The sequence below is a fragment of the Aspergillus viridinutans genome (assembly GCF_018404265.1).
Source record: "Aspergillus viridinutans IFM 47045 DNA, scaffold_2, whole genome shotgun sequence".
NCBI lineage: Eukaryota > Fungi > Ascomycota > Eurotiomycetes > Eurotiales > Aspergillaceae > Aspergillus > Aspergillus viridinutans.
The window spans coordinates 1,117,334-1,141,900 of NW_025091218.1; the positions used below are offsets into that span (position 1 = coordinate 1,117,334).

The 24,567-nt window shown below is 50.2% G+C and overlaps 12 protein-coding genes across 12 annotated transcripts; 7 read left to right on the top strand and 5 right to left on the bottom strand.

Annotated features, from left to right (window-relative positions):
• Positions 1-473: 473 nt before the first annotated feature.
• Positions 474-1,725, bottom strand: Aspvir_003992 (elongator complex protein 4; the record flags this gene model as incomplete). Its single annotated transcript, XM_043267230.1, has 2 exons — positions 474-1,183; positions 1,254-1,725. The coding sequence occupies 2 exons, from the start codon at positions 1,723-1,725 to the stop codon at positions 474-476; spliced, it is 1,182 nt and encodes a 393-aa protein (XP_043123165.1).
• A 299-nt stretch (positions 1,726-2,024) lies between these two features.
• Aspvir_003993 (DNA-directed RNA polymerase core subunit RPB8) lies at positions 2,025-2,549 on the top strand (the record flags this gene model as incomplete). The annotated part of the gene is made up of 2 exons (XM_043267231.1): positions 2,025-2,356; positions 2,444-2,549. 2 exons carry the CDS (start codon positions 2,025-2,027, stop codon positions 2,547-2,549), a joined length of 438 nt encoding a protein of 145 aa, XP_043123166.1.
• Positions 2,550-2,764: 215 nt separating this feature from the next.
• Aspvir_003994 (thiamine pyrophosphokinase-related protein) lies at positions 2,765-3,785 on the bottom strand (the record flags this gene model as incomplete). The annotated part of the gene is made up of 2 exons (XM_043267232.1): positions 2,765-3,692; positions 3,745-3,785. 2 exons carry the CDS (start codon positions 3,783-3,785, stop codon positions 2,765-2,767), a joined length of 969 nt encoding a protein of 322 aa, XP_043123167.1.
• Positions 3,786-4,213: 428 nt separating this feature from the next.
• Aspvir_003995 (OPI10 family protein) lies at positions 4,214-4,939 on the top strand (the record flags this gene model as incomplete). Its single annotated transcript, XM_043267233.1, has 1 exon — positions 4,214-4,939. The coding sequence occupies one exon, from the start codon at positions 4,214-4,216 to the stop codon at positions 4,937-4,939; it is 726 nt and encodes a 241-aa protein (XP_043123168.1).
• Positions 4,940-5,144: 205 nt separating this feature from the next.
• Positions 5,145-6,103, bottom strand: Aspvir_003996 (type 1 glutamine amidotransferase; the record flags this gene model as incomplete). Its single annotated transcript, XM_043267234.1, has 3 exons — positions 5,145-5,441; positions 5,508-5,734; positions 5,863-6,103. The coding sequence occupies 3 exons, from the start codon at positions 6,101-6,103 to the stop codon at positions 5,145-5,147; spliced, it is 765 nt and encodes a 254-aa protein (XP_043123169.1).
• A 1,126-nt stretch (positions 6,104-7,229) lies between these two features.
• Aspvir_003997 (putative MFS multidrug transporter) lies at positions 7,230-9,164 on the top strand (the record flags this gene model as incomplete). Its single annotated transcript, XM_043267235.1, has 2 exons — positions 7,230-8,988; positions 9,040-9,164. 2 exons carry the CDS (start codon positions 7,230-7,232, stop codon positions 9,162-9,164), a joined length of 1,884 nt encoding a protein of 627 aa, XP_043123170.1.
• A 707-nt stretch (positions 9,165-9,871) lies between these two features.
• Positions 9,872-12,127, top strand: Aspvir_003998 (Zn(II)2Cys6 transcription factor; the record flags this gene model as incomplete). The annotated part of the gene is made up of 4 exons (XM_043267236.1): positions 9,872-10,717; positions 10,770-11,461; positions 11,521-11,685; positions 11,737-12,127. 4 exons carry the CDS (start codon positions 9,872-9,874, stop codon positions 12,125-12,127), a joined length of 2,094 nt encoding a protein of 697 aa, XP_043123171.1.
• A 581-nt stretch (positions 12,128-12,708) lies between these two features.
• Aspvir_003999 (WD40 repeat domain-containing protein) lies at positions 12,709-14,134 on the top strand (the record flags this gene model as incomplete). The annotated part of the gene is made up of 2 exons (XM_043267237.1): positions 12,709-12,974; positions 13,027-14,134. The coding sequence occupies 2 exons, from the start codon at positions 12,709-12,711 to the stop codon at positions 14,132-14,134; spliced, it is 1,374 nt and encodes a 457-aa protein (XP_043123172.1).
• Positions 14,135-14,173: 39 nt separating this feature from the next.
• On the bottom strand, positions 14,174-16,468 carry dbp7 (putative ATP-dependent RNA helicase; the record flags this gene model as incomplete). The annotated part of the gene is made up of 1 exon (XM_043267238.1): positions 14,174-16,468. One exon carries the CDS (start codon positions 16,466-16,468, stop codon positions 14,174-14,176), a length of 2,295 nt encoding a protein of 764 aa, XP_043123173.1.
• Positions 16,469-16,998: 530 nt separating this feature from the next.
• Positions 16,999-18,150, bottom strand: Aspvir_004001 (pantoate--beta-alanine ligase PAN6; the record flags this gene model as incomplete). The annotated part of the gene is made up of 2 exons (XM_043267239.1): positions 16,999-18,053; positions 18,123-18,150. The coding sequence occupies 2 exons, from the start codon at positions 18,148-18,150 to the stop codon at positions 16,999-17,001; spliced, it is 1,083 nt and encodes a 360-aa protein (XP_043123174.1).
• Positions 18,151-18,755: 605 nt separating this feature from the next.
• Positions 18,756-21,522, top strand: Aspvir_004002 (lysophospholipid acyltransferase family protein; the record flags this gene model as incomplete). The annotated part of the gene is made up of 7 exons (XM_043267240.1): positions 18,756-19,293; positions 19,359-19,577; positions 19,629-19,884; positions 19,941-20,619; positions 20,669-20,980; positions 21,033-21,289; positions 21,357-21,522. The coding sequence occupies 7 exons, from the start codon at positions 18,756-18,758 to the stop codon at positions 21,520-21,522; spliced, it is 2,427 nt and encodes an 808-aa protein (XP_043123175.1).
• Positions 21,523-22,857: 1,335 nt separating this feature from the next.
• On the top strand, positions 22,858-24,525 carry Aspvir_004003 (ammonium transporter; the record flags this gene model as incomplete). The annotated part of the gene is made up of 5 exons (XM_043267241.1): positions 22,858-22,866; positions 22,943-23,157; positions 23,214-23,394; positions 23,449-23,769; positions 23,827-24,525. The coding sequence occupies 5 exons, from the start codon at positions 22,858-22,860 to the stop codon at positions 24,523-24,525; spliced, it is 1,425 nt and encodes a 474-aa protein (XP_043123176.1).
• Positions 24,526-24,567: the final 42 nt, after the last annotated feature.

The following is a 24,567-nucleotide window of genomic DNA, read 5'->3' on the forward strand; positions in this document are numbered from 1 at the left end:
TTCGGATCTACTTCGTACTCTGATTGATCTCACACGGTGCTCATACACGGTCAAGAACTCTATATATCCCTGGTAACTACCAGCGGACAGATTTTTCATTGATATTCGACGGTCTAGTAGCCACTGCCACGATGAGCTTCTTAATGCTGCTCTTCTTGGTCTTCTTTGCACCCTTCTTCCTATTTCTAGGTAGGCACTGCTTTTCCGGTTGTTTCTTGTCACCCCAGCGCTGACTATGTAAGGGTGGCTTGGTATCACAGCGATTCGCCGGAGTCGCCTTGGATCCTATTTTCCAGGAGTCTCCGTAAGGCCTGGACTCGATGCCTATGACAGGCATTATCTTCGGACTATGGTCAACACTGGCTCCTCTATGTCCGAACAAATTGAGTTAGACAATATGTTGGCGCAGTCAGACCATGAAGAGTAGTGAACAAGATCTGCTAGTATAATCTTGCAGCTTTGTGGACATGCAATCAGAATTCAAGGTCCGCTTTCTTCGGCATCCCGCCGGGTACCGCAGCATCTTGTGCCTCTTTGTCTCCTTCCGCAGGTGGTAGGCTGAAGGGCTTGATCTCGAATCTTCGTCTGCTTAGGGTGAAGGCCCAAGCTTGTCCGACGTTCTGATCACCTCCGCCACCACGCTCGTGAAGCACTGGCAATTTATGGGTCTTGAGCATGCCTTGCGGTGGCTCCTCCTGTGATGTCGCAGCCCCAGATGTTGCGAGGGCATCGGACGAATGGGGAAAAGGACAAAGTTCGATGACTCCGTCGCTGATTATCTCCATCCATCGCACCAGTCCTGACGAGCGCGGGAAAAGAGACAAAGGAACTGTGATCATTGCCGTGATGCGGTGACCCTGGGTGTTCATCAATGCCCTCAGTGCATGGAGGAAGGGCAGAACATGGTCTGGCTGGCTGACTTCGGGTGGATATATCGTAGGATTGAGTAAGGATGGAATGACGATACGATGTACTGTGTTTGGGTGATTCGAAGCAATTGCCGTCTGAAGACGCTTGTAGATCAATATGAACAAGGGTTCATTCGACGGCGTGAGGGGTATATATGTCAAGTTCGATATGGAAGGGTGGGTGAGACGCTTTGTCAGGTCAAAGGCGTGACAGAACGCCTCTTGCTTGTTCATATCAGCGGCTGTTGGACTCTGTTCTCCTGAGACAGCAGGAGCTACTTCTGTCAGCACAATTTCACCCTGCAGATTTGAACGCTGAGAGGCGCATTCGTTGACGATGCGTACCTCGGGACCCTGCGACTCCAGCACCAAATTCTCCCAAACGCTCATACCGCCAAGCAATCTTCATGCGCTCGCTCTTTTTCTTGTCGGACTTGTCGTCCAGCATGTCTGCGGGACCTATTAAGCCTGGGAGACTTCTACCCCATTGTTCCGGCATTCCAATGACGTGAACCTTTTGGTCTTGCACCACACCTTCAGCGGCATAATATCGTAGCAGTGCACCCGCAAAATCTGTAGTCCCATTCTCTTCAATTAAAAGAATTTTCCCAATAGGAAGCCCTCCGTGCCCCGCCAGAAGGTTATCGAGCGATCGTGTGCCTGTCGAAGTAGTCGGTCGCCCATCGTCGGGGGAGGGACGAATACCGGGATGCGAATCTGTAGTGGTGGTGGCTTGCGGCGCCTGCGCAGAAGTATCAGTGACCAACGTGCGATCTACGGCTCCCGACAAGCCTATATTGCGCTTGCGAAAGGACATTTTGTGCAATGGTTGTTGTTGGTTTTTGGGAGCTCGAAGCTCTCTTGAGAATTTGTTGCGGGGCAGCTGCCAGAAGGAAACTAAAGCGGCGGTACGCTAAAAGTTGAGCAAAAAAAGCTGCCGTTCAATTCTCCGATTTCAAGACTGCTTCGCCAGTTCCTTGCAACAATCGACATTCACACGACACCCTGGCCTCTCTTTATTCGTCAATACCAGAGCTGCGTCGATATATTCGCTCTTTACATACGTCTGTCTGACAATTTCTCGTCGAGTCTCATTCGGATCGTTCGGTCGCAATCATGTCGGATCCGCTCCTTTTCGAAGATACCTTCACGATCACTGCGATCAACTCGCAGAAATATGATCGCGTTTCTCGTCTGACCTGCACCTCTTCCGATTCCATGACCACATTTACCCTCGATATCAACAGCGAGCTGTACCCCTGCGCGGTTGGCGAGTCTGTTTCTATGGCACTTGCTTCGACACTTTCCCTGGACGGCAAGGAGGCTACAGGGGCAAAGGCCAGCTGGAGAGAAGTAGGAGCCGGTGAGCAGACTTTGGCGAACGACTATGACTATGTCTGCCACGGCAAGGTCTATCGGTTCGAGGAGGCAGCGACCCAGGGCAACATGTGAGACTCAATTCCCTGCCGCATGCCCTGTGTTTTGCCTGGGGATCTTTCGTGCACCAGGCATTTACTGATGATTTGCGCATACAGGGCTGTTTTTGTCTCCTTTGGCGGACTGTTGCTTTACCTCGAAGGGCCTTACAAGAAGCTGGCTCCTCTACGCATTGATTACGTGTATCTGCTCCTCAAGAAATAAACGAAAGGACCCTTTCCGTCAACTTGTGTCTCCGAAACCTTGCGAGCATTTCGCTTTTAAGCTTGGCAGAAAAGTTGAACTTGCATTCTTCATTTTGGGTTGCAGCGTCGGCGTTTTATTGGATGATTGGGTATATCAAATGAAACAAGAAGAACTTAACATGACACAAATATCTCTACCTATTCGTCTCCAGCTCGCGCAATTTCCGGCAGCATCTACCTCGCGGCGTGCGATACTGTTGGGTACTCAAGGCGACGGTGAATCCTTGCGACAATCTCCAGGTAATCGGGCTCGTCTTCGGGCGTCAAGATCCCATGTCTGATGAAGAAATCTATCAATACAACGGCGCAATTGGGCTTGAATTCACCATTTGCCAGTGCCTTCTTGGTCTCGTCGATAGTGTATAGGTTGAATTCCTCGACCTCAGAATCGCAAGGCTTCGGAATCACGTCAGCGCTGAGCTTGATATCGTAGACGTATTCAACCTCAGGCTGCAGCAGGTCGGTTTCGCCTCCAGCCTGCGCTCCACGGACATAGACATATGTGACACATCCAACGGAGCGGGCGTTTTGCCTGACCACATCCTCGGGAAGGGACGCCTCTTCCATCGCCTCGCGGACCAAACACTCAAAGGGCTTCTCTTTGGTGCTCATTCCGCCCGCCACGCTGTTGTCCAGCATTCCAGGGTATGTTTGCTTCGTCCGTGACCTCCTCGGGACCCAGATGCGTAGTCCATTTTCGTCTTCAACGTAGCAAGTGCAGTGAATACCATATGAGACGATGCCGAACAGCGGACTCGCGCTGCGTTCCATTTCCAACAGGAACTCCCCGCCTGGACCGTAGACAGGGTAGAGCTCATTGCGCCATCCTTTCAATATGTCAAAGGTTTCCCTCTTGACTACTTCACGGAGAGTCCTAGCGACCAATTGGCTTCGCTGGTCGGCTGTCGCATTTGGAGGGGTAACGAGAGTGACTGTTTGACTTGTAGAGTCGACCGTCCAGCAATCCTCTGGCCAGTAGAACTTTTCCACCACGGAATTGAGGATATACCCGAGCACAGCATCACACCCGCTTACTTTGAAAGCGTGGAAATTCTTCAAGTGGGCTGCATAGAACGTTGGATCATCCTCGTAGTACGGGAATCTGTCAAGAATTAGAACAATTGTAAAGGGGCTGAAGCAAAGATGTAATATACTTGTCGCATTCATTCACCAATTCGAGATATGACTTTCCCATTGTGCTTGTATAATAATATGATGAAATCAAAGCAGATAACTATGTACACTCCTTGCCAATAATGAATATATCCGGTGTTATATACAATCTTGCCGGAATCAGGCTGAGAGCATCTAATCTACACCGTCTGCCTTGTCGTACATGCGATGATGCGGCACGCTAAGCCACAAACCCTTATCGATAAGGGCATTTCGTCACTCGCAGTCTTTCTCGGAGGTTCCATCATCGAATGCGCCAGGGATTTCTCTATAGCTCTGCTGCCAAAGCTACGAGCTCAATCAGAATGCCACATATCATCCTTGGGCCGGTGGCTTGAAACGGCTGTGTACGATTAATTATCTATTTGATACCCTTCTACATGCCTTTCATACGTCAGCATCATACATAACCTGACCCAATCGTTCCCTGCCGCTGTTCCCCCTCCCACCATGTTCTCCGTCATCGTCCCCGGCAGGCCTTGCCTCACAGACATTGTTGCGGTGGATGCACAGCCCAATGGCCAAGCCACAAAATTCGCCTTCACATTCCCTCTCAACCCTCCCTTCACAGAAGTCGTCGTGTTCTTCTTGCCGGGCACAGTCCTCCCGCAAGACACCGCCGCAGCAATCTACATCCAATTACCCGAATCCACCCCTTCACCCAATGGCCCGCAGTTCCGGTTCATCGGCGCATTAGCCAACGAGAAACCCTCCGCAGTCTTCAAAGTCCAAGGCGGTTCCTCACCAGCACCGCCCCGCCGCTCAGAAGCCGAAGAGCAGGATGAGATGCTAGACGAAGGCACCAGTGGTGCCACTGGTGCCGCGCCCACGAACGGTATGGTAACACTGGGTATTTCGATCGAGCCGGTTCAGACTGTTGCGCCGCAAGTTGCAGCGCTCGAGGCAGAGACAGCCCGCTCGGGGACGTCGACGGATCTCGTCCGTCAGTCGCCGGAGCAGCGGCAGCAGAAGGGTCTTACGACAAAGGTCCTGGCGCAGCGCATTATCGGGAATGCGTTCAATTTCCTGGCAAGCTTTGCGTCGTCCGATCCGAGTAATAAGGGTCAGGAGGTTGTGTCATTGAAAAGCTTTCAGGATTGGTGGGCGAAGTTTGAGCGAAGGGTAGATATGGATCCGACATTTCTGGAGCGTGAGGATCCTGGAGCTAGTGGGTGATTCAAGGGTAGTTACGGTTATGTGAGAAGTTTGGGGGTAACAGAGCTTTGTTACATGGTGATCTGAACATGCAGAGCATGTTTGATAATACCCTGTGAAGTCATGAAGGAATGAAATAGACCAATAGGGATCCAATAATATCAAAAAAAGTCTATATCTTTGACATACTCAACTTTACGTACAGCTACTACCCACACCGCGAGATCTATTGAATGTCTCCAAGCAAGAATTTCAGGAAAGCAGCGCCAATGGCGACGCCATCATGATCCTTCCCTGCTCGACTCAGTGCATCCTCGCCTTGATCCTTGGAGAAGATACCCGCTGACATCCGTAGGTTGACAACCTCCGACACAATATCTTCCCTGAATTCGGGGTGACCCTGAACAGTGATAAAATGCCCAGGCCTATACATCCCCTGTATAGCGCAGCGGGGGGAAGACCCAAGTGGAACGACGTCCGGCGGGTAGTCGAATACGATGTCGCGATGCATTTGTTGAATGTGCTGTAATTGTCAGTATCGCGTACATTCGCTCCTATGGTCCTCCGTCTTTCATAAATAATGACATACCAGCTTATCCTTTCCGAACAACTTCTTTCCCTGCTCTGTCAGATCCACGTCGCATACTGCAATCTCCCATCCCGCGTCACTTCGGCCAACTTTGGATCCGAGCGCACGTCCGATGATCTGATGCCCATAGCAGACTCCTATGACCTTTACACGCTGATCATCTATAGCCCGTTTTGTATATTCCACCAACTTTAGAATCCACGGGTCGTCATCAAAGGAGTTGTACTCTGCAAGGATGAGTCAGAGAGGGTACAAACAAACTCACGCGGACTCAAATGGTCCAGGCGCACAATAAGACATTTGTGGTCGTAGAACCAAGGATCAAGACCACAGTGTACAAGATGTTAGTACTTACTAGATCCGGTCAAGAGGATTGCGTCGACATCCTCTAATCTCGGATACTCTTGTGCATGTACGACATCCCAGCGTGAAATATCGAGGCCCCTTTCTGGGTCTAATTTGTCTGGCTGCCCTAGTGCTCTCGCGCTTTGTTTGAGGAGGAGCGAGAAGATACCATGATATCCGCCATATCTTGCATTTGCATCGGCTGGCGGGGCGTCACATTCGAGGACGGCGATTCGCAGCGGAGAACGCATTGTTGTGCCGATGAGTGCAGAATTGGAATTAAGAATAGTATGCTCTTGGACCTCGGCTCAATGCTGCATAGATTCTGAGCAATATAAATTGCAAAAAAGTACACTTTTTCAGGTCTATCAAGAACGATTTTCTACTTATTTTTTTAATGAAATGACAGTCTTTCGGTGGGCATTTCTTATCAGATCCCCTCACTCCCTTATCAAAGAACACCGCCTTCCTGGCCGGGAAAATGCTCGTCATTGCCCAAAACTATGGCATCGATGTTGTCATGAAATTGTGCATATGTCTAGACTTTGCTCATTCATATTGAGTCTATCAATCTTGCCCAAAGGCAGTTGAGGCTGACATTGGAAATACATGACTCTCCATCGCGGGGATAGACATCAGCCAGCTTGAGATTGGGTCAAGATCCGTCCAGATGGTTGTCATCCCAGCTATCATCTTAAGAAGCAACAGCCAGATAGTTCCATGCAGACTCCAATTGCTGTGAACGGCAGTGGCGACGGGTGCAGATGAAGATGCAATTGGATGGATGGTCGAATGACTCATTTTGGGCCAATCGGCGATCAAGTCAGCTTCGATTGAAGAGGTTAGTGGTTTCTGATTGGATGAGTGTAAAAAAGACAGAAAAATCCCAGCGGAGGGGTCGCCTTATCCACAACCTGGAAGGCTTGCCATATCAATCCAACTGATACTACCTTACATAGAGTACACAATTTTTCATTTGTGGTCGACACGGGACACAGCTGAATATTAATAATAAAGATGCTGAGTGATTAATTCAGTTAATCTGCCTTATCAACTCCTCGATCAAGGCTCAGATCTTGTGGAGTACTGTAAGAGTCATTTCAATAATGCCTGCCTGCAGATACTCCAACACTAGGTACCTACCTATGCATTAGCGTCTCTTGCTAAACCCATGCTTGATTTGACCACCTCTCGTATAAGACTGGAAGTTCCTTCTTGTTGAAGCTGTGACGCATTTTGACTCCGTGCCATGCTGAATTTTTCCATCAAGGCTCAAGAACCCGGCGGTCAGCTTATGCCAGTGGCGGAAAAACTTTGATCTACTCATTTTGCATCACTACTCTTGACATCCATTTCTCTATACAGAGTCTCCTACAAATGGCTGGCGCTCAAGGGTTGGGCGGAACACCACCATCTGCACAGCGAGAGCGCCCTGACATTGATGAAGCAACACCTCTGCTCAAGACAAAATCTTCACATCCACTTTTGTACTCAGATGCGGGGAGCTATTCAGCATTAGACGAGAGCGCCGCAGTTCCAACATCGACTGCTTTCACAGCCGGCGATGAGGAAGCTCTTCTCAACCTCACCAGAGTCAGTTCATTACCTCAGGGTCCTGATATCGAACCGAGCCTAGAGCATATTCCTCCTGTGCCTAATGCGGATAGAGGCGCTTCCGCAGACCCAGAGAACTGCTCAACGTGTGAACAAGATGATTATGCCTCCCGATTTATCGGCGTATCGCCGGTGCGCTTCTGGCTCATCTTCTCCGGGATTCTATTGGGTTATATGATTGGATTCTTTGACTCGACCTTAATGGCCTCTAGCCACCCCGTCATCACGTCGTACTTTCATGCCTCCAACTCTGCATCATGGCTTTCGACCGCTTTTCTTTTGACATCGACTGCCTTCCTTCCACTTTTTGGGCGCATATCGGACACGTTCGGCCGAAAACCGGTCTATCTTTTTGCCATTGCTATTTTCTTCGTGACCACAGCATGGTGTGCAGCAGCGCAAAGTATTGGAAGTTTCATCGCTGCCCGTGCTGTCTGTGGCCTCGGAGCTGGTGGTGTTTTCTCTATGGGGATGATATTGTCTAGCGACCTTGTGCGCATCGAGTACCGAGGGTTGTATCAGTCCTACATCAACCTCGTCCTCGGAATTGGGGGCTGCCTTGGGCTTGCTTTTGGTGGCTTCCTGTGCGATCACGTGGGATGGAGAGGTGCGTTCCTTGTGCAGCTGCCGTTCATCTTTGTTTACTTCATTGTCGCAGCTTGGACAACTCCAGCAGACCTGGGGCTGAAGAGAGCAAAAGCGGATCGGATGAGTGTGTCTCAATTGATCAGAAGCATCGACTTGACAGGGTCCTTCATACTCGTAGTTACGGTTACTGCTTTGATCATGGGTATCAACCTAGGTGGTAATGTGTTCGAATGGACTCACCCTCTTGTCATCTCATCGCTAGCCTTATCAATTGTTCTAGCCGTGGTCTTTGTACGATATGAACGGAACGTTGAACGGGCGGTGATGCCAATATCACTCCTGTCAAAGCAACCTCGTGCAAGTATTATTTTCGGAAATTTCTTCGGATCAATCTCGATCAACACCATGATTTTCAATGCTCCGCTGTATTTCCAGGCGGTCAAATTGGCAAGTCCCACCGATTCTGGTCTCAGATTGGTCGCTGCTACTCTCGCTGTCACAGTTTCTAGCGTGTCGACCGGCTTCTTGATCACTTGGACCAAGCGTCTCAAGCCGACAATGCTCATTGGCGGTCTCTTCCTCTTGATTGGAGGCTTTGCTGCGGCTTTGATTGGTAAAGACACTCCTGATTTAGTCGCGATGATCTGTGTCTCTCTGTCCAGTCTTGGCCAGGGCTTCTCCTTTCCCACACTGATGGTATCAGTGCTGGCTACAAGCGCCCAGGAAGAGCAGGCTGTAGCTACGACAACTCTGGGCCTTTTTAGAAATCTGGGATCAGTCATGGGTGTGGCGACGAGCAGCTGGATATTCCAGAATACACTTGTGTATCAGCTCGACAAGCTGGTGACTGGTCCCGACAAAGAGAGCGTCATTCTTCTCGTCCGCAAATCGGTTCAAGCTATTGCTAACCTGGACCCAATGCATCAGCACCAAGGTTAGTGTTTTTAACACCACATGTGAGACACCCATACTAACTGTAACCCAGTGATTGAGGCATATGCTGCGGCTCTCCGAGTGACCTTCTTTTCCGCAGCCATCTGGGGAGCGATCATGTTCATGATGCACATTCGTATCCGGTTACCTAGGTTAGGTAGCAAGGCCTCATCCTAGTCAGCCGCGACCCTGTTAAAGCTTGGCTTGGCCTTTTCAAAGACTTGTAAGTATTCTATTAACCTTTATATACCAAATTTAGCTTTTCCAGGAAGTCCAGACGAAATGGGGGAGGGTGGAAGAAAAATGCACATAACACGCTCATATAAAATGGTAAATGGGTTCCAGGCCGGGTCCAAGCAATAAAGTGTTCAATTCGTAAAGTCATCAAAAGCAATTAACTATGTTGAAATATCGCATCTCAATAGACTCAATTCCACTCTGTAGCTCAAAACTTCGTGGTAGTCCGAATCAGATAAGCCTTCGGTATCAACTTGGGGTAAAGCAAGTGGCCCCATGGTTTAGTCACCAAATCTCACATTCCCCGCAAATCTTCGCTTCAACATCTTCGTCCAGGAGCAGCACAGTGCACTGATTCGCTCTACACAAATTGCTCCGTGATTTTCTGCTCAGTCTTCTGTAAGTAGAGATTCCGGAGGTTTATACTGTCACAGTGCCAGTGGTGATTATCACAAGCTAACAATTTCGCGGCATTAGACTACGCGACTGCACGACGTTGGAGACTCCAGCCCAGTGGCTACAACACAATGGTCCAGGTATGGATCCTATGGAGGTGATATATAGGGTCTCTTATTCTCGTTCTCGTGTGCTCTGGGGCGGTTCCTGGTCAGTGAAGGAAGTGCTCGAAGGACTGAGCACGACTTGACATGGCTTCTGTCGGCAACACTGCCTTTCCACAGTTCAAGCGGAACATCTCGAATGACCCACTCTCTCGGGAGGGGAATGCGAACGGTGATACCATCGACTCAAACACTGCAGATCCTGAACTACTGGCCGGCCAAGCGCCCCAAGACGATGCGCCTGATACCAGCCTTTTCGAGGAGAGTGAGGTGCCAACATCGACTAATTCGCCGGCGAGCACACCACGTCTATCGAGCAAAAGACGGAAAAGAATCGTTGGCGGCAAACCGAAGCGTGTCCGTACGGGCTGTCTGACATGTCGAGAGCGCCATCTGAAATGCGACGAGACTTCGCACCGGTGTCAGAATTGTCGCAAATCAGGGAGAATATGCAGACGTGGCGTTCGTTTGAATTTTATTGATACACAGACCGTGGCGCCTCCACACTGTATCCCTCGCCCTCCTGGCGCATCTGTCACTTTCCGGGATGAATCCAGAGTCATCGCGTCAGAGTATGTGGGTGGAGCCGAGAGATATCCCCCTCCGGGAATGGAACCTCCTTTGGAATTGTCTTTGCCGTCAGAATATCCCTCTCTGATAAGTCCCTCGATGGACAGCATGCCTTCGCTGTTTGGAATCACTCAGATTTCGCTGCCTGATCAAAGCGGTAACTTCGACGGTCATGCGCTGTCGATGGATTATTCTGTCTTCCCTGATCAGGGTGCTTCATACGCCCCATTCAAGTCAGCGAAGGTTGGAGCAAAGGGCTCGAATGACCGTGTATATCTCAACGACCCCGAAGACATCTTGCTGTTGCGGGTCTTCGTCGAGGAGGTGGGGCTGTGCATGGATTCTATGGATGCAGTCAAGCATGTAAGGACTCTTGTATTGTAAATCATCGCTTTCTTGCTTCTGACTTGACCAGTTCACCCAAATATTGCCATTTCACGCATTGGAGGAGCCTATGCTTCTGAAAGCGTTTATGGCATGCGGTGCTCGACACCTGTATCTGGTCAATCCTGCGTACGGCGAAGAGAGGGCGACGTACTTTCATGACATAGCTTCCCGAGACCTACTCCACTCCTTGCAAGATCCGGATCGTGATTCTGCACTGTGTGCTACAACCGCTGTCGTCCTCAATGTATACGAATTAATGAGCTCCCGCTCGATTCAGGACATGAATCATATTGCAGGCGCAAGAGCGCTCATTAAGGAATGTCACTGGGATGCAAGATCCCCGGGCTTGGGCGGTGCCTGTTTCTGGCTCAATGTTGGCATGGAGCTGCTCATTTGCATGCGGTACAATTGGGCCTTGGCCTGGGATCCTGATACCTGGGGTGTAAAGATGACTATGGACCCAGCGGAGCCCAGCATCGCGGGCAACGAAGAAATGTGGACCCATCGTATGGTTTATATCTGTGCCAAAGTCGCAAATTTTCGCTCCTCTGTCTCTCATTCTCAGACGTCGAATAGTTCACCAAATAACTTCCAGGAGGAGTGGAATACATACAACGATTGGTGTGATCAGTGGGCGAAAGCTGCACCACGATCCATGATGCCTGTCGGCTATCTTCATCCGTGGCAAACCAGATCCAAATCACAATTTCCTGAGATCTGGTAGGTCTATTGACTTTCACTGCTCTACAGAACATATTCACTGACCCATTTTCAAAAAGGTTGATCAAGCGATCCGCGATAGTCGCTCGATTATTTTACCATGTGTCACGGTTGATGCTCGCCAGACTTCATCTCTCGCAATCTGAATTCAGCCCCGAAATGGAGCACATGCAGCAGCTTCATGCGCATGATATCTGTGGCATTGTGGCGCACGTCAAAGATCGGTATGGAGGCTCCCGGGAAGTTGAGAAGTGTTTTTCACTGACTTTGACCAGCGGCATTGCTGGCCTGTCCATCCAATTTCTAGCCGTTGCGGCGGAATGTTTGGTGACGAAGGAGGCTCAAGAAGAAGTGATCAAGATACTCGACAGGATCGTCCAGGAGACCGGCTGGCGCGCTGAACATATCCGGAATGACCTCCAGCAAGCCTGGGGTTGGCAAATTCCTCATCAACAGGAAGTTCCATCTGTTTCCACCGAGACCATCTCACTATTCGATGGTCATAACCCTTTGCATGCGTCCGATACAGCCGACTTACGATGTCCACCCGGTGCGATCAATCCGATCATGGCTTATGCCGATTTCTCCATGGAAAACCACCCTTACCAGGAATACTATGTCGCACCTCATCATCCTATACATGATTTTTCGTACGATTTGTTCTGATTTAGATACGTCGATTGACCGGACGGAGTTTTGGCTTTTCTTTCTGGAGGTTTATCTCGATTCAGTCACTGGGCGTTTCTCACGTTGATACCACGAAGGTTTCTCCACGATTTTTGACTTTGATGTGCTTTTCTCAACGCTGGTACAGTTAATTGTCTTTTCAAAATGTGATCGATGTCATGATGTATATATTTTGCCTGTTGTACACTAGTGTTCTGGAGGTGTATATTTGCGGCTTCATGTTTCTCAGTATATGTCCTGTATAGATGAGATAAACAAAATGCTTTCCTAACTCTTCTTCTTCATTGATGTGGGCATCCGACAATCAACTCTAGTCAGTTTCTCAATGGTTCCTCCTATTTATCCGTAATGCCTGCTGCCTCTGCAGTCTTCACCATTCCCTCTCGCGTTGTGTGGATGATGAAGATAGCGCCAAGACTTGCTTATTCCGTAGAACTTCGCATCTCTGTTTCTTACTTCATCAATGCACCAGCATTCAGTACGGATAGAGAGCATCAAATTTAGGAAGATCCTGGCCCGAAATCATTTCACTTGGTACTTCTGTGCATTTCAACGAACAAATGAGCGAACCCAGCGAGTTCGCTAACCAGGCCGCCCGACCTCCAGCAACACCTATCTATATCCTTCGCGGACATGCAGCTCCAATACATGCGTTGCATCTGTTCAACCAGAATTTGCGGCTAATCTCGGCCGACGCGGATGGATGGATAGTTGTCTGGGACCTGGTGATGAAACGTCCGGTGGCCGCATGGAAAGCGCACGAAGGGGCGGTTCTTGAAGTCAAGGGTTTTACTTCCGCTGCGACAGCAGAAACAGATGTATATACGTATGTCCGCGCCTAATTCCAGTATCAGACTATGGCTAACAAGACGGCCCAGGCATGGAAGAGATCATAAACTGCGAGTGTGGAGAATCCGCCGCCAGGACGAAGAAGCCCTTCAGAAAACTCTGCCCGTCGATATCGGCGAGGGACCTCAGGCAAACACCGCCAGCCAGCCCTGGCTCGTGCATTCCCTTCCTGTGAACGCGCTGAACTTCTGTGCGTTCTCGCTGCTCTTTCTAAGAGAGAGCGCGTGTGCGGAGAACAGTCAAGGCGCCAACGCGACGGAAGAATCTGCAGACGCTACGCCGCAGGACGCGCCCCGGTCGCCTGCGCTGATAGCGGTTCCTAACGCCCTGAACTCAGGCGCTATCGATTTGTTCCACCTTCCGCTCGAGAGGCGCGTATGTACCATTCCCGCGGATACGACTACGGATACCGGGATGGTCATGGCGGCTCATTTGTTCACGGGACCGCCTGGGGATCTGTATGTTGCATCGGCGTACGAAGATGGGCACGTCATGCTTTTTGCCCGGCGAGGTCTTGTTAAAGAACAAGATATCTTACAGGGGACTACCGCTTCCTGGAAGTGGGAGAAGCTCTATGCCTGTCGGCCTCATAGCCAACCGGTCTTGTCTATCGACGTCTTCCCTCCGGGGAACTATTTCCTCTCATCGTCTGCTGACGCGTTGCTGGTGAAGCATCCTATTCCCCGCTTGGGTAATGGTGGTCACCCATCGATAAACCGGCCGGAGGAGGCAGTTTTGAAGACGGTTAATACCAAACATGCGGGCCAGCAGGGTATCCGCATCCGATCTGATGGGAAGATCTTTGGGACGGCGGGTTGGGATAGTAGGATTCGGGTTTACTCGTGCGAGACCATGAAGGAACTCGCGGTGTTGAAATGGCATAAAGAGGGATGTTATACGATTGGGTTCGCGGAGGTCCCTGCTGTAGCAGAAACAAATGATTCGCCTATGGACGACTCAAGCGCCGAAGTAGTCGGGAACGATTCGCATGACGGCCATCAACAAGTTACAACACGAGAGGATAATGCCTATACACTCGCAGCTGTGCAGCATCAGAGAAGCCGAAAGGTGCAAACCACCCACTGGTTGGCTGCTGGGTCAAAAGATGGTAAGATTTCATTATGGGATATCTACTGAAATGAGTCACCGCTCTTCTATATACAGCTCAAGCACAGACTAGGCAAGGTTGAACTCGCTTGCTCCAGCCATGTGTTCTTTCATCTTAGCCCTCATCTTCTGGGCTGCCGTTGCCGTATTGTTGGCAGACGGTATATCATCGACAAGATCTGCACCACCAGCCTTTCTCTTCTTTCCTGCCGCAGAGTTCCTCTCAGCCTTGAAGTCCTTCTTCGTCTCTTCCTTTCCTTGTCGTAAACCGGGTACATTGATCTTACTGGGACGGTCACGCAGCGCAAATGCCTTGGCGAGATGTCCCAGGTGGAGCTCTTTGATGTTGAACATGCTCCGTTCGGCGGCGATGTGTGTGGCGTACGCACGGATGTGCGATTGGAAGGCTCTCCGAGCCATCTCGAGGTATTTCGGGTTCTCCAGCGCCCAACGTTCAACCTCGCACTGCCAATCTGTCGCTTTTGTCTCCCAGTCCTTGTTTCCGCTTTCCACATTGCCGCCAAATCCGCGCTTGAGAATATCGTTGGCATCTGTGCGAGTGAGGGCCTTTCCGCCGTCGCGGTAGCACCTCTTGAGAACTTCGACATAATTCTCCTCGCATCCAGGCTGAAGGAAGATTAGTGCCCGGCCGTCACGGCCTAGACGAGCTGTACGTCCAATTCGGTGCAAGTGGTCTTCCGCGCTGAATGCTGGATCGTACTCCACAACCAGATCGACATTTGGCAGATCCAAACCGCGAGAGGCCACGTCGGTACAGATCAGGACAGATGCTTCGCGGCTCTTCGAAAACGCTCCGAGAGTAGAAGTCCGGACGGTTTGAGGCAGCGAACCGTGGAGTCGGAACAAAGTCACAGGATTTGACGGATTCGAAAAAGCAGTGGCAGGTGCTATGGTACCATGAGGCGACAATGGAGGTTTATCTTCTGCTTTCTCTGTATCGCTAGGCTCGTCGCCATTCTCCTTCTCTTGTTTCCGTGTAAATACTTCAAAGTGGAAGTCGACTGAGTCAGCACAGGAGACAAAAATGATAGCCTTCATGACTGATCCCTTCCTCATAAAAGTGCGTTTGAAGAAAGCAGTGAGCGTGACCAGGCGCAGCTTTGCCGCAACGACGGCGTATGATTGTTTGAGCTGGGCGGGCACCAGATAGGCGAATTCTTCCTCTTTGCTACCTTTCCTGGTTGTCTCATCCTCGTCCTCTGGGTCTGCTTTGATGTGGACTGCGTCTTTCAAACTGATTTCACCAAGCTTCTGTACGCTCATTTTCAGCGTCGCAGAACAAAGAACTGTAGTTCTCCGCGTAGGAACGCCTGGTATGCGGCTGGGACGCTGTCGTGCGTCGAGTTTCTTCACTATTCCCTGAATCTCCTCCTCGAAACCCAGCTCCATCAATCGGTCACCTTCGTCAAGCACTAACCACCGCACATTGCTTACATCCAATACCTGCGTATTATCCAGATGATCCGCCAGTCGTCCAGGCGTAGCCACAAGGATATTGAGCCCTTTCCGTAGTCTGGCCTTCTCTGACTTTTTCTTCTCACCACCAATGACAGTACCCGCCACAATCCAATGCGCACATCGCAGCAAACTCTCCAACACAACAGAGATCTGCTTGCACAGCTCACGAGTGGGGGCCAAAACGATGGCAAACAAACCGCTGTCGCGGTGTACGATAGGTTGGCCCTTTGCGTCCGTTGCATTCGCTCCGGTTTGCTTGCCAGGCTCCGAGAGAGCCATGATCCTCTGTACCAAGGGAAGAAGGTACGCCAGCGTCTTTCCGGATCCTGTCTCCGCTTGGATAAAAGCATCACTGTCTTCCTTTAGAAGCTGTGAGATAGACGCCTTCTGAATAGCCGTTGGAGCCTTCAGCTCCAGTTTCGTAAGAAGATGTGCGGCCAGATTCGGCGACAGGCCCAGATTCGTAAATGTGTCTAGTCCATCGATGAGCGGCGCGTTCGTCGGTTTGGCGTCCTCGACGTGCCCTTCTTCCTTCACTTCTTCGACTTTCTGCGGTTCTGGATTTTTCGTGAACAACGATGAAATGAATTGGCGGGGTCGATTGGAATGCGGATGCGCGTGCGACCGTTGCTTTCCGCTATCGCCTCCATCTGTCCTCTGTCTCTTGGCCGGCCGCGAGGAAGGTACTTCGATTCTATTGGGGTTGCGCGGGGCTCTGGGTGCACTGTCTTCCTCGCCGGCTTCCCTGGGACCTTTGGCGTGGTGCTTGGCGATTTTCTTTGCGCTGAGCCGGTCCCGCCATGTTCCGCCCTTGAGCTTCGTCTCTGGTTGGATGATGTTGTTATCACCGAGGGAGAAGTTCAGGAGCAAGCCGTCGTCCGCCATGAGGAGATTTGTTGGGCTGAAATGCACAGCTGTTTGTTATCAGTCATTGTCGGCTTGCTTTGGATATGCGGGAAAAGACTTTACTGCACAGGGAAATTTTCTCGGGCCGATTTGCTTCCGAGCCCTGAGAGGCTGCCCTAGTTTCCTGTTTTGGCGCCACGTTCTGATCTAGGAGGCTCACGTTGCTGTCTACTTGTATATAAATTATATAAAGGCGGGTATATTGGAATACTCAGCGTCTAATTTCGGAAAATAATGGGCCAGAGTTTCCGATTTCTGATTGTGTGCATGTAATTGAGGGCGATGTCCTCGAGCAGTCAAGCTTGGCTGGACTTGCGATCAATGATGGGAATAGCCTTTCGAGCTTCATGGTGCAAATGTGTGTTTGGTTAAATATGTGCTAGTTTTGGCTTAATACAGGGCTTGCTGCCTGGGAATATACAAACGTTACTCCAACCCCGATAAGAGATGTAGAAGGGCATCCAATATGGTCGCGCCAAAGGTATGAGCTGAGGGACGTTGGTGAACGGTCAAACCCGGGTTGTCAAGATCAGATTGTCAATCAGCCGTACAGGTACCTTCCCATCACCAAGACCACAATCTTCACCGGGATTTGACTGCTCTAGAGGAGCCATTTTGATTGCGCCACTCAAGATGGCACCTCTCAAGGGATCAACGACCTCCAATTCATCCAAAGTGTCAGGGTCCGCGAGGGAGATATAATCAACCTCGAAAAGCGCCCTTTCTGAGGGCTTCAAAGCCTGCTGGTCGCCGAGTACCTTCTGTGTCATCCGATTGGCGGCATCCAAAATCTCGTTTCGGTTTGTTTTGCCAGACAGGTATGCGTCCTCAGCTGCTTTCAAGGCGTTGAAGAGAACAAGACCAACGGCACGTCTTCTCGACCCCAGGTAAACATTCCTCGAACTCATTGCTAATCCATCCTGTTCGCGGACTGTAGCACCAATCTTGATCTCCGTAGGGATATGGAAGTCTTTCACCATCCTCTTGATCACGACCGTTTGTTGAACGTCTTTCTGCCCAAAGTATGCGCGGTCGGCGCAGACAATATTGAAGAGCTTCATGCAAACTGTAGCAACTCCGCGAAAGAAGACAGGACGGGAAGCACCTTCAAGCTTCTTTGAAATTGGTGTGATTGTGACAAACGAACCGTCGCCGTCTACCTCGGATGATGGCGGCAATGTAGGGTACATGACCTTAGATGTAGGCGCTAGGATAGCCGTGATACGACCATACTTCTCACCCTGGCGACTCAATTCTTCGTTCAATTGTTCCATTTTCGCCACATCACTATCCCATGTACGAGGGTAGCTCGATAGATCTTCATTGACTCCGAATTGAGTTGGGTTAACGTAGATACTGACAAAGACGTCGGTGTTCTCCTCCGCTGCCTGTCGCATCAACGAAAGATGACCTTCGTGCAGAGCGCCCATTGTGGGAACGAGGCCTACAGTCCGGTTCGACAGCACCAGTTGTCGACGCATCTTTCGGAGGGGGTCTACATCGCGAAACACCTCGAACGAGTGCTGGCGAGAAGCCATTGTGGAATTGAACAACGACGTGGTAGCTAGCAAAGACAGGCAAAAGTCAGAAAGTGCACCACGCTTCTCCGGTCACAGAAACAAGGGAGTCATACTCGAAAAAGCTCTCAGCCAACGCGACATCACTGCGCCGTATTTATGATGGTCAGTGGATCAAGGAGTCCAGGGTTGTGCAGTAGGGTGAAGTCCCGCTGTGCAGCGGCAACGACGGTTCAGGCACCACTAAACAGCCTGACGTTCATATAATGAAGCTTCCAGAGTGGGATGATGCCATTGACAAGGACAGTCATGCTCTCTGATTGCTTGAATGCCTGCTGCGTTTGATGGTCGTGCTGGTGGCTGCTGCGTTGACCTCATCCTTTGGAGCTTTTTAGCTCTTTTTCCCTGTCGCTTACCTTATCGGGCTTAGTGTTGTGTATTCCAGACCCCGTTACAATTTACCAAACGGTAAATATGGTATGATATATATCACATGACTAATATCCGAGGTATTCTGGGGAAGTAACCCAAGAGTCTGAGAGAGACGCAGAGCTGGCAGGGGTATAACTATCCAGGCTTGGTCATGGCTCTGGATGTTTTTTACCAATCATCTGACGGACGGCGACTTATCTGACCTCCTGCGTCCTCTCGTTCCCGATTAGATGCCATTTGGACCGGCGTTTCGCTTCTTCGATAACGCTCCTTTACTTCCCCTTCCCCGCAACAATCGCCTTTAGCTCCGATTCACGATGCCGGTGGAAAGGGCACCCATGGAGGCCCCTGACCTGGAGATTGTTGGTGATAAGGTAACAATTCATCCAAGCGGGTATACTGGTGGACCTCAGGATGGCCCAATTACGGAGCGCAACCTCGTTTCTCATATGGCGCGCTTTCGTGAGAATCCTTTTGACTTCTTGCGAGAAGTTAGCCTCTACATGTCGGGGACAGGATGGCGTGCATACAACGATGTGGTTGGACAGCCTATATTTTACCCGGGGTTCTCGGAAAGAATCAAGTCGAGCATCCTTGCCAGCCCAATTCTGCAAGCTAAGGTCAAAGAGTTAGCGGAGATGCGCCTTGCGGTAGAGGAAAAGGAAGGGCTACTACAGATAGGCCAAGGCTCTGTATCGAAAAAGAAAAAGCAGCGTCGGGCTGAGATTGAGAGCAATTTGAAGGAGGTTGTTGATACAATGATGGATAATATGATCTGCAAGATGGAGAGTAAGACATTTATCCGAGGGGCATATTATCTTTGCACGCAACTTCTCACACGAGCCTATCATCAGGGTGAGGGTGCCTCTAAAACTGTGTTCCTGTGTGATGACTGCAGATTGTTGATCTTTTTGTTCCAGGAATCCACGTATCCAGCGAGGAAGTTCTGCGCTTGCGATCGGTTGCCCAGGAAGCAGCAAAGAAGAAGCAATCTATCGTCTTTTTGCCCTGCCACAAGTCTCATGTAGACTACGTGTCACTGCAGCTTATTTGCTATCGTCTGGGAATTGGCTTGCCGATCGTCGTGGCCGGTGACAATCTCAACATTCCTTTACTGGGCCCTTTTCTACAACACGCAGGTACAGTCCGTCATCACGGCAATTCTCTACCATCGCAGCTAACCATTTCAGGCGCTATGTGGATCAGGAGAAGCTTCGGGAATGACCCACTGTATCATACCGTTGTCCAGGCATACATCGATACTCTTTTGCAGAAAGGGTTTAATTTCGAATGCTTCATTGAAGGGGGACGATCACGGACGGGCAAGCTTTTGTCACCGAAATTCGGTATCCTGAATTTCATCGTGGACAGCCTGCTGTCGGGACGTGTTGAAGACACCATTATTTGTCCCGTGAGCACGCAGTATGACAAGGTCATCGAGACCGAGTATGGCACCCCAGAACATATGGTTCCCTATCACACCTCTCTGACGCATCTATTAGATCCTACATTAGCGAACTCCTTGGCCAGCCGAAGCGAAAAGAGAATTTGGCTGACCTCCTTTCGTCGTCTTCTGTTCTGTCATTGAAGTTGGGGCGGGTCGATGTTCGGTTCCATGAGCCATGGAGTCTGCGAGAGTTCCTCACGCAGCAACTGAGTCGGTTGCCCAACCAGATCGACGCAAAGTCTGGCCACAAACTCAGCTACACAGAGAGAGGGCGCATTCTGAGAACGCTGGGATACCGAGTTCTCTCTGATATCAACAATGTGTCCGTGATGATGCCAACTGCTCTTGTTGGTACTGTTTTATTGACTCTCCGTGGTCGCGGTGTTGGCAAGGGAGAGCTGGTACGCCGTGTCGAATGGCTCTGCGAACGGGTCCGAGCGAAAGGAGGGCGTGTTGCTCATTTCTATCGATCTCCCACTGAGCTCGTCGTAGATCGTGCGCTGGAAGTCCTGGGCCCCAAGCTTGTGGGCGTGGTAACCGGTTTGGCCGAGCCTACCTTTTATGCTATAGACCGCTTCCAGCTCTCATTCTACCGCAACATGACAATCCATTTGTTCATAACGGAAGCACTTGTCTCTGCGGCTATGTACACAAGGGTCAAACAGGGTGGTGGTCCTGCACACCAACGTATTCCCTTTGAAGATCTTCTGAAACAGGTCTCGTTCCTATCACAGGTAAGCTTGCCCTGGTTACAACGGACGCGAAGATACTGACTCTCCGCAGCTGTTCCGCGGTGAATTCATTTTCCCTCCTGAGGGCTTGACAACTAACCTCGAGAAAACACTTCGAGGACTAGAGAAGGACGAAGTCATTACGGTCTCCAGAGATTCCTCTGGGAAGCCACTCTCTGTCGAACTTAGTGACGCTGAGCGTCAGCGCGGAAGAGAGAACTACGACTTCTATTGTTTCCTTATTTGGCCTTTCATTGAGGCGGCCTGGCTTGGCGCAGTGTCCCTCATGGGGCTCACTCCACCGCTGGACGGGCTAAAGGACGTTTGGATTGACCAAAAGAAAGCGGAAGACAGTGCGCAGATCGTAAGTATTTCGAAGCCCGCTTAGTCCACCATGGTTCTAATACCTTCTGTAGCTTGGTAAAACTCTGTACCACCAGGGAGATCTCTCTTACTTTGAGGCTGTGAACAAAGAAACGCTCAAGAATTCTTACCAACGTTTCGCCGAAGAAGGGATCATCCTTGTCGCAAAGAGCAAAGAGTCTCGCACAGGTCCTACAATCAAACTTGCTTCTGAATGGACCCCAGAGCGAGACCCAGCAACAGGCAAACTCTTGCCCCGCGGCCGTCTATGGGATTTCACCGAGTTGATCGCTCAGTCAAGACGTGAAGGGTGAGTGAAGACTATCCTTCTCCATCCTCCTACAGTTTCTCTCTAGTTTCTACTGACACTGGTATAGCAAAAACCGTCGGGACGGAGCCACGGTGTCATCGCGCGTTCTTACAATGACCGATACTGTCGGAAGCAAATTATTCGAGAGTGCAGCAAGCCCTGATCCGACGAATAACATTGATGTTTCGACACGAACGATGCGTAGAAATGTCATTACGCCGTCGAAACTCTAACGGGCCTGATGGCTTATGAATTGTTCTATCCTTTTGATCTTCGCTGCATGACGTTCTCTTGATCGCTTTCGCTTTCTTGCCAATACCCCTCCTAACAGCATAGGATTGTTGTACCCTACCCATTTTGCCTCCAATTTCGCATATTTTCTCACTGTATGCATACACTCTGCATTGTAACTAATTGTTGTACATATACATTTAAGTGTATCTCATTCTACGAAAGACCATCTTACTAGCCTACAAAATCTCCAACAGTGACAATGCTGGAGTTGTTCCCTGCGTCAACCCCTCCAAAAGCCTGTACTACGATCTGCAAAACATCATTGAACCATATTCTCGTTTCGTAACCATCATGCGGGCTGTCTTGGTTGCCTCAGGTCGAAGGACAAATGTCAGACGTCGTCTACATTTTCCTCTGCTTCATAGTATTAGGGGCCCAGTGGTGCTGGCTCGCAATATAGACCATATTTCCCCGAGCAACTCTCCATCGCTCCTACACTCGCTCCTTTCTCTTCATTACCTTCCTACGTTCTCATACCTGCAGATATAGATATGCCCCAACATATTTTACCTCAATTGAGATCTCAGTCCTGCTTCCTTCCTTTCTGCTAAGATTGGCTTCATGGTGCCGTTACACTTAGGCTGGCTACATCTCTCTGCCAGTGATATGGACATATATTGTCAGCGATTCAACAATGATACATCTGATTGATGTATACCGAGTCAGGAATAAAATGCCAGTCCTACAAATCGGTCCAAAGCTCCAATCTACATTTCTATCGAATTGTGCAATACCCGATAGGGTTTGTTATCTACCACCAATGATCGCCGTCGGCCCTTACGCATTGCGTTTCCCGTTACGAGCAACCTGATATAGCTCTAAACCCTAGAGAGGGGAACGATCCGGGGAGATAAGAGCATCAGCTGCAGCCTTACGCCTTATCAGTATTCTCTGAGAGCCCAGCCTCCTTGCACCCTGGCAACAGCAACAAAAGCAAGCCCAGAGCACCTACTATCGAGTTACTCAAGCGGCATTATCGTGATTATGGAGCCTAAGTTGGCGTTCCTGAATCTTGGCGCGAATAGATAAGGGTTCTCGTGCTGTTGTGAGTAAGTTGTTCCCGATGAATTCCATGATTGCTCTCTAGACGTTATTGCCGTGATAGAGCATGCTTCGGTGGTTGAAAACCGCCAATAGTTCGAGAAACAAGGATAGATAAATGTGGCAGAGCCATGTTGAAGGGCCCTGGTCGCTACGAATCTTCGTATGGCTATTCGAGCGTGAGCCGAACGAGGAAGACGAAAGCGTAGCCGCGAGACGAACATCCTTGCAGTATGAGTGAGGTATGTACCCATCTTCATGAAGCAAGTTTTTTGCGCTATGAATCGAACATGACTGACGATGTCTCATGGACGATAGCCGGTTTACAATGCCTCGACACCCGAAGGTGGTGATCCGACCAAAGTCGACGTGAATGCGCAGTATGTCGGATTCGAGTATCACTATGTCTATATCATGACCTGCAGCTTCATTGTCTGGCTTATCTTGCCTGGAATCGGTCTGCTTTATAGTGGGTTAGCTCGCAGGAAATCTGCCTTGGCCCTGCTTTTCCAGTCCTGGATGATCCTTGCAGTGTACGTTCCTTGCTTCTCGAGGCGATACTACTTTGTTGATACTGAGCATTGAATAGAACAACGTTTCAATGGATGTTCTGGGGTTATTCTCTTACTTACTCCAGGGACGGCGGTCCGTTCATCGGCACTCTCAAGAACTTTGGAATGAGGGATGTCCTTGTAGCGCCGTCCCCAGGTTCTGCAGTGCTTCCTGAAATTGTGTTTTGTCTGTATCAGCTGCTTTTCTGCGCCTGCACGGTGAGTGCTCCCGTATACCTGCGACAGATGAGACTCGTATGCTGATTGCGGCAGGTGATGATCGTCGTCGGTGGCGCTTTTGAAAGAGGAAATATCCTGCCATCGTTGATATTCAGCTTCTTCTGGGCCACACTCGTCTACTGCCCGGCGGCGCGGTGGACATGGAGCAGCCACGGCTGGCTTTATAATCTTCCAGCTTTGGACTTCGCCGGTGGTGGTCCTGTTCACATTGCTTCCGGCTGGGCTGCCCTGGCTTACGCAATGGTGCTGGGGAAGCGAAAGGATCATGGTATGGTTTCGTTGCGCAAACCCCACAACACGACTTTAGTCTTCATCGGAACCGTTTTGATCTGTTTCGGGTGGCTTGGATTCAATGTACAGTCATCATCAACAATTGTGTGCCTTGAAGGCCACTCCGCTGACCAGTGACAGGGCGGCTCATCTCTCAACGCCAGTGTGCGTTCTATGGTGGTCATCTTCAACACTAATATGGCAGCGAGCACAGGCATTTTAGGATGGGTTATGGTTGATTACATCAAACACAAGCGAAAGTTCTCCGTAGTTGGAGCTTGTGAAGGAGCCATTGCAGGTCTGGTGGGCATCACCCCGGCGGCCGGGTATGTGTCCGTTTGGCTAGCAGCTTGTATTGGGTTCATCACCAGCATTGTGTGCTCGCTCCTGCAGAATATCAACGACTGGCTGAACATTGACGAGGGCATGGATGTGTTCAAGCTCCATGGTGTGGGAGGCATCGTCGGCGCGTTCCTGACGGGCCTGTTCGCAACTGAGAATATCTCCTCTCTTGATGGTTTCACTTTTTCAAGGGGAGCGATTGACGGAAATGGGATTCAGGTTGGCTACCAACTGGCTGAAATCTGCGCCATCTCGGGTTACTCGTTCGTGGTCTCCTGCGTCTTGCTATACATTCTCAAGTTCATCCCGGGAATGGATCTGCGGGTCGACGAGGAATCCGAAATCATCGGACTTGACCAGGCTCAGTTCTTTGACGAACAGATCGGAGACTGGAGCTTACTGGACCACTGCATTACCGTGACAACCCCAACCATTATCGGGGTTTCGAATCAGTCATCAGTTTCAAAGGATGAAACTCACGCGGGGAAGGCAATGTAGGCTAGATAATTTGTTTCTTACAATAATTTAGATCTTAGCTTT